Source organism: Oculina patagonica, chromosome 10, assembly GCF_052425735.1.
Source record: "Oculina patagonica isolate OP01 chromosome 10, crgOcupat, whole genome shotgun sequence".
Lineage (NCBI taxonomy): Eukaryota > Metazoa > Cnidaria > Anthozoa > Scleractinia > Oculinidae > Oculina > Oculina patagonica.
Genome location: NC_135767.1, coordinates 19,695,637 through 19,708,158, shown reverse-complemented (window position 1 = coordinate 19,708,158; position 12,522 = coordinate 19,695,637). Strand labels below are relative to the sequence as shown.

At 39.2% G+C, this 12,522-nt stretch overlaps 1 protein-coding gene across 1 annotated transcript in view; it reads right to left on the bottom strand.

The window, feature by feature from the left end:
- The window catches only part of LOC144629004 (F-box and leucine-rich repeat protein 13-like), a 28,372-nt gene that overhangs the window by 1,757 nt on the left and 14,093 nt on the right, over positions 1-12,522 (bottom strand). Inside the window, exons 13-21 of the mRNA XM_078487148.1 lie at positions 12,024-12,124; positions 11,126-11,255; positions 10,401-10,499; positions 8,487-8,607; positions 7,495-7,657; positions 6,555-6,674; positions 5,655-5,865; positions 4,732-4,785; positions 313-393 (exon numbers count right to left, since the gene is read on the bottom strand). Coding sequence (XP_078343274.1) covers positions 313-393; positions 4,732-4,785; positions 5,655-5,865; positions 6,555-6,674; positions 7,495-7,657; positions 8,487-8,607; positions 10,401-10,499; positions 11,126-11,255; positions 12,024-12,124 — 1,080 coding nt within the window. The remainder of the gene's footprint in view (positions 1-312; positions 394-4,731; positions 4,786-5,654; positions 5,866-6,554; positions 6,675-7,494; positions 7,658-8,486; positions 8,608-10,400; positions 10,500-11,125; positions 11,256-12,023; positions 12,125-12,522) is intronic.

Sequence of the window (12,522 nt, the reverse complement as noted above, 5' to 3'; positions counted from 1 at the left end):
CAAAGGAAAGAGAGGGCCTGTCCACTTTTTTTTTTTCTTGGGGGGGGGGGGGGAGGGGGGAGGAAAAGCGAAGAAAAAATTGGGGAAAACAACACAAAGGAAAAATACCGTAAAGTGGAAAAAGTTTTGATAACGAATGCCTAATTCACCCGCTCTCCCAATTCTTAGCTACTTGGTAGGTCGTTACTACGTCAAATGCAACAAATATTATCCGATCACAATGTAACGCTTTTTCGTCGGTTACAAGAAACGCAATCTCCGGCATAAGGTAACGAATTCCTATCAGTCACGCGGTAACAGATTCTCTCCCACCTTGTTACATCCGGCGAGGTTTAGAGTCCGCAGTAATCGACAGCAGAACGCGAGGTTTTTGATGGCATTGTCAGTCAAACCCTACAAAGAAGAGAACAACAAACACATGATACAAGTCACTAAGAGTGACCAAAGTCTCACTTCTCCTCTGCCTCACAATATGAACACAATATTAGCCACATAGGTAAGAAGAGCATCTCAAAATCGTCAACTATCGCCCTTAATGGTCATTCACCAACCTACTCAGTTAACTTCTCTTTTTAACGCCTATAAACCAGCTCGTTCTCTTCGATCATCTGGCCAATTACTCTTACAAGTTCCTGACGTGAAAACATGTTCATACGGTGAAAGATCCTTTTCTTTTTACGCCACGAAACTTTGGAACGAGCTACCTTTTTATATCAAGCAGTCTGAGACTATAGCGATTTTTAAAAAGAACCTTAAAACATTTCTTTTTTGTAATAGTTTTTAACCTAGTCATAGATGTTAATAATTGCATGTTTTAGTTAGATTCTTTTTTTTACTCTTATTACTATTATTATTTTAGTACTGAATTTCTGTATCTAACATCGTTCTTGCTTTTATCGTTTTTACCGAATGGTAATGAGGTTATGTTATGGGCCGCATTTTCTCACTCGAACACTCACTCACTCAATCACTCACTGGATTCTGATATCAAACCGCAATTAATTCATCATTAAACGAGAAACGTGCTGACAGAAGGGTCCTTTAAACGCATTCAGCACATGTCAATCAGAAACAAATTATTCTTCAACCTCGTTCCAGGGTCTCTCTCTTTCAGGGAACTAAATTGAATTTCACAAAACAAATCGAAAGAGGATCACTTACACTTATCCTCTGGTGATAAAAGAGAATAGAATTCGCTCAACGAAGCCTCAGAGCATAGGCTATCAATGACCCATTCACGTAAGAAAACATTCAAAGAAGCGTTTTAGTGAACACAACATTCATGCACGTTTTTGTTTCGCGTCACATCATCTTCGTGTCACGTCATCCGTTCTTGATCTTTTTGAGTCGTGCAGAAACGCGCATCTTTCTCTCAAATTTTATTCGCTGCTAAAAAAAAGTAAACATATTCACAAAACAAATTTACTTAATGCTAAAAAGATTCAAAGGTTACACTTAAATATTTTTGTGATAAAATACGGAATTGGCGCTATGAACTACATATTGTTACGCTTAAACTGTTATAAAAAATTATTACGCTCGCCTTGTGACGTGTTTTAGTCAACACAACATCCACGGCACGTTTTTGTTTCGCGTCACATCACCTCGTGTCACGTCATCCGTTTTTTCGACTTTTTTGCTTGTTTACAAGCGAAAGTAGGAGAATAACAGTTATGTTAGGGAAAATTTCACATTCTTGTAAACTCTCAAAGGATTTTTTTAATTTCTCAAGGGACTGTTTTAATTTCTCAAGGGATTACTTTCAGCTGTGGGTGATCACTTGCGATCTCGTGGAAAAAAAACGTGACTTGTCATATGGGCCGCATTTTCTCACTCGAACACTCACTCACTCAATCACTTACTGGATTCTGATATCAAACCGCAATTAATTCATCATTAAACGAGAAACGTGCTGACAGAAGGGTCCTTTAAACGCATTCAGCACATGTCAATCAGAAACAAATTATTCTTCAACCTCGTTCCAGGGTCTCTCTCTTTCAGGGAACTAAATTGAATTTCACAAAACAAATCGAAAGAGGATCACTTACACTTATCCTCTGGTGATAAAAGAGAATAGAATTCGCTCAACGAAGCCTCAGAGCATAGGCTATCAATGACCCATTCACGTAAGAAAACATTCAAAGAAGCGTTTTAGTGAACACAACATTCATGCACGTTTTTGTTTCGCGTCACATCATCTTCGTGTCACGTCATCCGTTCTTGATCTTTTTGAGTCGTGCAGAAACGCGCATCTTTCTCTCAAATTTTATTCGCTGCTAAAAAAAAGTAAACATATTCACAAAACAAATTTACTTAATGCTAAAAAGATTCAAAGGTTACACTTAAATATTTTTGTGATAAAATACGGAATTGGCGCTATGAACTACATATTGTTACGCTTCAACTGTTATAAAAAATTATTACGCTCGCCTTGTGACGTGTTTTAGTCAACACAACATCCACGGCACGTTTTTGTTTCGCGTCACATCACCTCGTGTCACGTCATCCGTTTTTTCGACTTTTTTGCTTGTTTACAAGCGAAAGTAGGAGAATAACAGTTATGTTAGGGAAAATTTCACATTCTTGTAAACTCTCAAAGGATTTTTTTAATTTCTCAAGGGACTGTTTTAATTTCTCAAGGGATTACTTTCAGCTGTGGGTGATCACTTGCGATCTCGTGGAAAAAAAACGTGACTTGTCATATTACAAACGTTATATAACAATTTAAAAAGTGACATGTCAGCTTTCTTATCTCAACGCGTGTCTGAAAGGCGATTTATAAAAAGCGTCGCACAAACAATGGATTGCGTAACTAAAACACGAATAAATAATCACTAGCACTTACATCGTTTAAAAAGTTACAAACGTCAAAAATAAACCATACCAAAAAAACTCGCTCTTTTCAAAGATATTTTTTCAGTTAAAACAAATGCAAGAGATGGGGGCTTCTTTTAGCTTAGGAGCGGTTAACAATTAGGCCAAATTTGGTCGCTACAAGCGCCATTCTATTTCGTCATCAGCCTAGGTCGTTAGGGGCGTGACCTCTCGTTGACAGCAATGTTGCATGAATCGGCTTTACAACATGCGATCGTATCGACGCAGTTCGAGTGGAATTTCAGTCAAACGCAGCAAATTTTTTTCGTATTTCATCTTCAAATATAATTCGAAAGCATTCACTGTATATATGGCTTTTGTTTAATCCTTCTTAAGCCCACGAAGAAGCTGTCTTGATATCCGACCCTCGCAGAGCCTAGACAAAACGCAGCTTGAGTGTATCGATTTGTTTACGCCGCAATAATATGCGCAATGTTTTCTCCGACAGTAGTCGGAAATATCCGTATTTTTTTCGTGCTTTTTCGTCGCAAAAACAAAGCGTCGAACGCATATTTTGTTGTTTCATTTGCTAATTTCGCTGCCGTAATCGACTGCCTCGAAAGGTCCTTGCAATGTTAAAGTATAGAATTGTCAGATCTCGGTGAAATTTGCACTGTTTATTTGTGTAATGTTGAGGAATATGTGTATAAATACCCGGCGCGGACGAGCCATTTTTGACAAAATTATATGGCTGCATTTCCTCCGCGAAGATAGGAAATTGTTAAACTAAACTACAAAGCAACTGTAATGATAAGTTCGAAGAACAATGCACAGGATAAACCTTCGACTCATACTTCATGCAAAAAAGTCGGTATCTCGAAGAGACTTTGATTCATCTTTTTGAGTCGAGCAGATACACGAAGTGTTCGGGCGTATCTTTTCTCTCAATTTTTTTCCGCTGCTCAAAAATAACGCTATACGTGCTGACAGAAAAGTAAACATATTCACAAAACAAATTTACTTAATGCTTAAAAGGATCAAAGGTAATACAATAACCAGTAAATATTTTGGTTGTGAAAACTGAATAGCGCTACGACCCCTGCGAGCACGAGCCATCAATGACGCAACTCACGTGGAAAAATAAAGCAAAGTGAGATTGCTTTACGTTACTGGACACTTATTTAGAAAAAATGCGGAGGTCGGCACTTCATTCATCGAATTACCATGAGGTTGCTCGAAGAGCCTTTGATTATCCTTTTGATCCCATGCAATTGTAAGCGCATTGAGAATTTTAAATGCGCAATAAGAACATTTTTATTATTATTATTATGTTCCTTACGTAATGTTTGCTTAAAGTCCTTAGCGCCGAGACCAAACCATGGTCCTGGGGCACTAAAGGGTAGCCAGTTTTTAGTTTTTTCCTACCCCATGCCCTTTTATTATTATTATTATTATTATTATTATTATTATTATTATTATTATTATTATTTATTATTATTATTATTATTATTATTATTGTTATTATTATTATTATTATTATTATTATTATTATTATTATTATTATTATTATAACTAGGGGATCTGATCTTGTCGTACCACCATATTTCGACCTACAATTGAATCACGATAATTTGAACCCTCGATAACTCCAACGTCCCGCTAACAGAACGAAGTTTAAAGGAGGAATGACAGGAATTAGCCTTTTCCAGGCTCTCGGTTTGTGGGGAAAAGCGAAAAAAGCGGGCAAGCGCGGAAAAGACGACTTCTTCCCCGCTCGTCTTTTCCGCGCTCGCCCGCTTTTTTCGCTCTTCCCTACAAACCGAGAGCCTGGAACAGGCTAAGGAGGAATGTGTAAAAACGTCCAAGGCCTTATAGAAAAAGCTGTCAACAGCCTCCAACATTTTTAAATCTTCTTACCTTGCAGTGGGACACGTTAAAGTTCTCCAACTGCCTACACTGTTGGCACATTTTCTGTGGAAAAAAAAAATCATGCCTATCATTAAATCACTTTTATCTTCCATAAGCAAATTCTTCAAGATCGTTGTTTGCCATCCGTATCAGTATTTCCCGATTTTAATCATCCTTGTTTCTCTTTGGTTTAGTATTATATATTTGGTGCTTTTCTCCCTCATTCCTTTTTTTATTTCACGCCATTATTTCATTTAAAACTCGCGACTCTCCCTCCCCCTCATTTTGAACGTCGTCCTCGCAGGCTATAGTGCATACCGTAATGATTCGATGTAGCGCCCTCCTTCCAATAAGCGCCCCCTTCCGAATAAGCGCCCCCCTTTGAATGTGTTTTTGTTAATAAGCGCCCCTATTCCAATAAGCGCCCCCATTCTAATATAAGCGCCCCCATTATTATACGCGCCCTATTCTAAAAAGCGCTCCTATTTTGGCTAACTGCCCCTACTGAAGTCGTCGACGTCGAAACGATAAACTAATGATCATCCACCATATCGTACATGTATATTTACTGCTAAAATGAACAATTCTTGTAAAAGTAACTGAACTTTCAACAATTTGTTACAGTTCATGTTACTGTTAGTTATTTTAATATATACTAAAAGTTTGTTTTGAACATTTGGTTTTTCGCAAAAAATTAAATAAGCGCCCTGTCCCGAATAAGCGCCCTGTCTCGAATTAGCGCCCTCCCTTAAGGTGCCAAAAGTAAATAAGCGCCCCGGGCGCTAAATCGAATCATTACGGTATTGGTTAAAGGGGCATGAACTCATTTACTTCACCACCTCCTTCCACGTTTTCCTCTCCCCGCCCCTCCCCCACCCCCCCAACCTCCCCCCCATCCCCTGCAGGAAACATGTGACTTTCTTTGTACGCACCTGTAGACCCAGGTCAGTAATATTTGGACATTCAGCAAGCGTGATGTCACGAAATCGAGGGTTGTTGCCAAGTGCTGCGACTCCTTGGTCCTGTATGTTACACCCTGACAAATCCAGTGACGTGAGGGAGGGGAGGGTGCCGAGTAGCTCTACACCAGCATCCGTCACGTGTTCACAGTAACAGAAACTGGCATACACCAGATTGTGACATCTAAAAAGTAACGCAACACCGGCATCAGTCCACGCTCATAGTAACAGAACCCGCACAAAACAAGACTGTGACATGTTAAAAGTAACACAACACTCGCATCAGCCACATGTTCAGAGATTAAACAAGATTGTGACTCACAAAACGTAACGCAACTCTGGTGTACTCCTAAGACTGACAACTAAGAAGTAACGCACACTGACACTAGCCCCCTCCCCCCGGGGAGAGGGGCGACTCGGGTTTAAGGTGGGTATGTGTCACCCTGGTCTCCAGATTAGGAGCCCGTTTTTGAAAGAATTTGCATTCAAAATGATACACCCGTTCTAGAAATTACTCAAACAAATTCTTGAAATTTAGTAAATTCAAATAGCCCGTCTTTTTGAAAAGTTATCCCTCTGTTTGTTCGGATTATACATCCAAATACGGCAATTCTGCCTCTACAAAAATCATCTGCGTCAGTTCTTCTTTATCAAACAGATGACGGCTACTGATAATTTGAAACTTTCATTCGGCGCCAGCCATGTGTTCACAAAAACAGAAACTATCATAAGCGAGATAGCATTTTTCGACGGAACAAGCAAAGAAAAAAAGGCTTCAACGTGATTCAACATGACTAAAAACAGAATGTAATTAGAGACAAAAAGAGGCAAATTATAAATGTCTTCAATTCAAATGACCATTATGACCCTCACCTTTGTGCTATTCTTAGTAACGTAACGTCACTGACTCGCACACAGTTTGTTAAATTTAATTCTTTTATTTTGGCGCCTGATGAACCTTCAACGATCTGCCTCACTCCTGTGTCCTGTATCCTAAAAGAACAATCATTCAATCAATTAATCAATCAATCAATCAATTATCGATCGATCGATCGGTCGGTCGGTCGGTCGGTCGGTCGGTCGGTCGGTCGGTCGGTCGGTCGGTCAGTCAGTCAGTCAGTCAACTAAATAAAAAACAACGTAGTAAGAAGCAAGTAGAGGACGGATCATTGAAAACATCCACGGGTAAAATTAATGCTATCTGGGTCTGAAAATCTTTTCGAACCCTTTTCATCTTAAAGTCAAACCTTGCTTGTTCCTTATAAGTCTGTATATGAAACCCAAGTGTGTGACCATTCAAATGCAAGCTATTGAGTGGTACTTTTATGTGGTACTGTTTATAATGCTGTACCAGGTGGTTCTAACTTTTAAGTCTGTGGATGAAACCCTAGTGAGTGACCATTCAAATGAAAGCTATTGAGCAGTACTTTCATGTGATTCTGCTTATTATATTCTACAGGGTGGTTCTAACTTTTAAGCCTGTGGATGAAACCCCTAGTGTGTGACCATTCAGATGAAAGCTATTGAGCAGTACTTTCAGGTGGCACAGTTACTTATGCTATACAAGGAATTTCTAGCTTTTCAGTCTGTGGATGACACCCTTGTGTGTGACCATTCAAATGAAAGCTACTGAGCAGTACTTTCATGTGGTATCATTTATTATAAACTGAATTCATGTATCAAGTCGAAAATGAAACAGAATTTGAATACTGAATTCGAATCAGTCTTGTTTAAGATATATAGACATAATATCTTCAGCATTCTTGATATAGTGTTCTTCTTTCTTTAAAAAGCCTTGTAGCACATTTCTTACCTTACACAGTCAGCAACATTGACCACATTCAGATGCTTAGAGGCAGCCAAGGCCTTCAGAGCAAGATCAGTGATTCTGGGGCAATCAACAAGATAAACATGGTCCAGCATAGGACAGCTCTTTGCCAATACCTTCACTGATGCATCTGTCAGACGGTTGTTTCCTTGAAAATCAGATCACGGGATTTAAGTACAAAAACAATGACATAAAGTAAAGGTCAAGTCTGTGTCTGAGCCAAGTGGCCCATACAGCCGGAGCTTATCCCGGTTTCCGTAGCATTAAGCGACTAGGAGTATTGCTACTCCCCCCTGGATGGGATGCTAGTCCATCGCAGGGTTACCCCCCAGCAGTAAATTCGCCGGTACCCATTTATACACCTGGGTGGAGAGAGGCACTGTGAGAGTAAAGTGTTTTGCCAAAGAATACAACGCAGCGCCCCGGCCAGGCCTCGAAGCCGGGCCGTTCGACTCAGAGTCGAACGCGCTAACCATTAGGCCACCGCGCCTCCCAAAACAATGACATAGAACTCTCGAAAACATTTTAATGAAAACAAAAAAATGATACCAAGACGGAATCCATCAGGATATCGAGTAATATTAATATTAGTTAGACAAAAATCGAGTACCAGAATAATTTAAATCCTATTGCGTTATTCTCTACCTTTTTTAAAAGCTAAAGATGTAAGTAATTATTCGTGATAACACCAATAAAAATTTCTTAGCAGTGCCTGAGAAAATGAATTTCAAAGTTCACAAGAACCATGAACTAAACTATAGGTGAAATCTCACCTGTAGCTTTTTTTCGATTCAGTGGAATTCAGTTGAACCTTGAAATTTGTTTTCCATGTTTGGTGTTGTTAGAAATGATTTCTTTTGATAAGATATTTGGAACAGTAACACAGAAGTTTGCAATAAGATGTAAATAATTTTGTACATAATTTTGTCCAATTAATACTCGAAGTCCTGACTGATTCCGTCTTAATCTCAACTAACCTTCAATTCTTATCTTGTGCATTCTTCTACACGATGCAAGACATTTGAAAGCAGCATCTGACAGGAACGGCGAGTTTAATATTGACACGTTCCTTAACGTGCGACATTCAGATGTTAAAGCCTAGAGGATGGAAATAAAGGAAAACCTCTCAGACTTCTTCAATCATTCACTACGTTTGCTGTTTGCTTTTCTTCGCTTCTAGACTACTTGTAGTCGGTCTTGTCTGTTAAGGTCTGACCCGACGATTACGCTGTTTTATATCGGGAACGCGAGCACAAGGAGACGGCACGGACCAGAAGGGGTCTTTTTTAAAATCCCTACCCCGCACTCCTTAAAGGAGAAGTTCACTCCAGAATGGCAATTTATTTTCTTTACGCCAATAAAAAGTTTCAGCCTCCAACGTGTGCTATAACCCTACGAAATCTTTCCCAAAACTCGACAACTGAACGCCGCCATCTTGGAGCTGGTAATGTATGCGTGACGTCAAAGAGCTCAGCCTGAAGTTTGGCGAGAACATTTAATACTCGAAACTCCTTGTTTCTTCATAGTGGCTTTTGTTTGTCAAAATGCCTGTTTCTGCATCTCCATTTTGCTCAAACAGACCTCCAAGAAATACAAAACACAAGGAGTTTTGACTATTAAAATTTTCCCGCAAAACTTCAGGCTGAGCTCTTTGACCAGCTCCAAGATGGCGGCGTTCAGTTGTCGAGTTTTGGGAAAGATTTCGAAGGGTTATAAGCGAACGTTGGAGGCTGAAATTTTGGTGAATAACATATCTTTGTATAAACGTTTTATTGACGTATAGAACATGCAATGCCATTCTGGAGTGAACTTCTCCTTTAAGTGATTTCAAGCATAGTTAGTAACTATGTTTCAAGAGAAAAAGAAACTGCAAGCAGTCTAGTTCGCTTCAAGCTATCTAGACCAATTTTTCCGAAAGTAACGAGCTCCCGAAAGAAGCGGTCCCGATAGTAACAATAAATTTAAAATCCTAAATTGGCAACGTCGAAAAATATCAAACCTAAAAGCAACAAGAGTTGTACCTTTCCCATAGACCATTTCGCAGATACGGCGGCCATGTTGATTCTGCCCCCAGAACATCCTATAATATTTGTTATTATTATTATCATGGTAATTGAAGAATTATCACAATAAAAGAATAAATCATTTCAATAAGCATTATAGGATGCCCTGGGGGCAAAATCAATATGGCCGACGTATCTGCAAAATTGACTATGTAACTGAAAGGGACCGGAATAAATTAATTCTATTTAACAATTAGACTACGAGCCCGAGTTTTCTATGAGCAAATAGTCAACGAGGCGCAGCCGAGTTGACTATCGCTCATAGGAAACGAGGGCGAGTAGTCTAATTGTTTTAGTAGAAACTTTAAAGGATTGCAGTCCAAAACCTACAATATTGTGCACTTTGAAGACAAAAATCAAGAAAATTTACCGCTTAAAGAGCTACGCGCGCGCGCGCGACTGTTTTCTATCGGCGAATAGAAATCAGTGGGAGAACCAATCATATTCGCGGATTTCCAATAGAACACAGCTGAGTTTCTACTAAGAATAATTAAACCCATTAAGGAGACCAATCTGCGCGTAACACAAGCTTTTTATTGACCCCCAAAAGATTTAACATTTGACATGCGTGGTCAGTCTAGACCGCCAACAAAGTATGATGTATGGTCGGTTTTGTTTCCTCACGTGAGACCCTAAGCGAGAGCTCGACGGCCAAAAATATTGGTATTTTGTCATGAACATCCCAATTGGGAACAAAATCCATAACTTTCACCCCTTAAGAGAGACGACGAGCATTCCTGTCTCTTTCATATGGGAGTTCCCGTCGTTACTTTCGGAATTTACAATAAAAGAAAAAAAATCACCGAAGATGGCGTTTGTCTTAATTACCTGAAGACACTCATCTCTCAGACCAGGCAGCTCATTCAGGATAACTGTTGTTAAACTGGAACAACCCATGGATATGAACTTGAATCCCTCTTGAGTAATCTGAAAACATATTAAACATGCAGGCCTCAGTAAACAGCCGTCATTCTTGGAGCGTTCAATTCTTTTCCCGCTCTAAAGACGTCTGAGATGCGACGTAAAAAATTCCATTCTGATGACGTAGCTCAAGAGAGATCCGTGTAGTGTCTCTGATTGGCTGTTATGAGTGCTACGTAATCAGGAAATGGCTTCTTAGCTTGAATCTTAGGGTAAGCTAAAGTAGTAAGCTTAATAATATAAAAATAACCGCTTAAAACAGTGAAGGGACATTTCAACACACCAAATACAAAAGAAGGTACGAATGGTTAAAAGAGACGAAAATTGAAACGGATTGCGATATGTGTTTTTGAAATATTGTTAGGCTGAACAGTTTTCAAATTTAGTCTCGTTTGGTTCTAACTTTTAATTATAACGCCTGGGAGACACATTTGGTTGCAATAAAGCTATGGGTTTTTCATTTGGATCCATAGTCATAGAAGTAATTTCTTTGCAAACATTAAGTTTTATATCGAGTATTTGGCAAAACTTATAAAAGTAAACTTAACTCAGCCGTGACACAGTCCCTTTACTGACAATAATGGGGGCTGTAGGGAGGAGAATGTGAAACAATAAGACCACTCCTCGAGTACCTGTTCACATCCTGACAAATCCAAGTGTACAATCTTGTGACAGCCTTTTCCATTCGCCATGTAACTAAGACCTTTGTTGGTGAACTTTGTACAGTAAGCCAGGCTCAGGTAAAGCATGTTAGTACAGTACCTAAACAATAAAAAACAACATGTACACATTTCTCATGCATTGTTTAAGACTGTTCATAGTCTCTCTATCTTTTTAACTCAAAGAAGAACGCGAGAGAAGCAGCAAGCGAAGCGAGCGCAAACGCACAGCGTGAGAGGTTTTCTCACTACCCACCCCACCCCTTCGCACTTCCGCTTTCGCACTCGCGTCCAGTTCTCTCGCAATTCTTTTCGTGCATTCAACGATTAAAGAAAATACCAGAAAATTAGGCTCTGTCCACACTAACCCGGGTAAATTCGTAAACGCATCTTTTTTCACCAGTTAGGCCAACCGTCCACACTGAAACGGCGTTTTCGGTCACCGAAAACGGAGCTTTTCAAAAACGCTCGCCAAAGTGGAGCTAGAGATTTTGATTTGAAAACGCACTGGTGTGGACGGCGAAAAGGGAGCTTTTCAAAAACGCTCTCCAAAGTGGAGAGATTTGAGTGTGGACGGCGATAACGGAGCTTTTTGAAAACGCTGTAAAAATAGCTCTGTGCATGCGTTGCAACGCTGCTTGCAATGAAGCGTATCGTCTTAAAATTTATCCGGATCAATGTGGACAGGTCCTTAGAGGGCTGCGAAGAAACCATAATTGAGGGGTACAAATTAAGGTATAAATGTAAAGTTCAAGGTTATTGATACCGAAAATGTACATGTAAGAATAGGAAATAGGATATTAAAAATAAAACAGCAGACACCAGCACGGTTAATTTTGCAAAGAATTTTGGAAATCAGAAAATCACGTACCTTCCAAGATATCTGAGAGAAGCATCAGAAATCGGAGTGCTTGCTAAGTTTAGGTACAACAAAGATGTACATCCTATGGCAACGCTTTTCAACACTTCATCCTAAATGGAAAAAAAGTACAGTCGAAGCACCTGTAAGCACACTCGGGAAGCAGAAAGATTACATGTATCCGTAACTGGGGCTGTCTGCCCACCGGAATGATACTTATAAATGAAAACTAGCAGTATAAGGGAATAGGCTGCGGCTTTTTTTTATTGATAATCAACACTTAACAAAATAGAAGGAGAATTTTAACTTCACAATTTAGATTTTCAACCTTTTTTTTTCACACCGTATGTACTAAAAGCATACAAATTTCTAAGTACAACAAAAGTAATTACTTTACCTTACCTAAATTATTACTTAAATTTGCTTATTCTAGACGTTTTTCTCAAATGCTTTCCATTTTTTTTCCAATCTTATTTGTCTTAAAAGCAATATATTTTTCTGTTTCGTATTT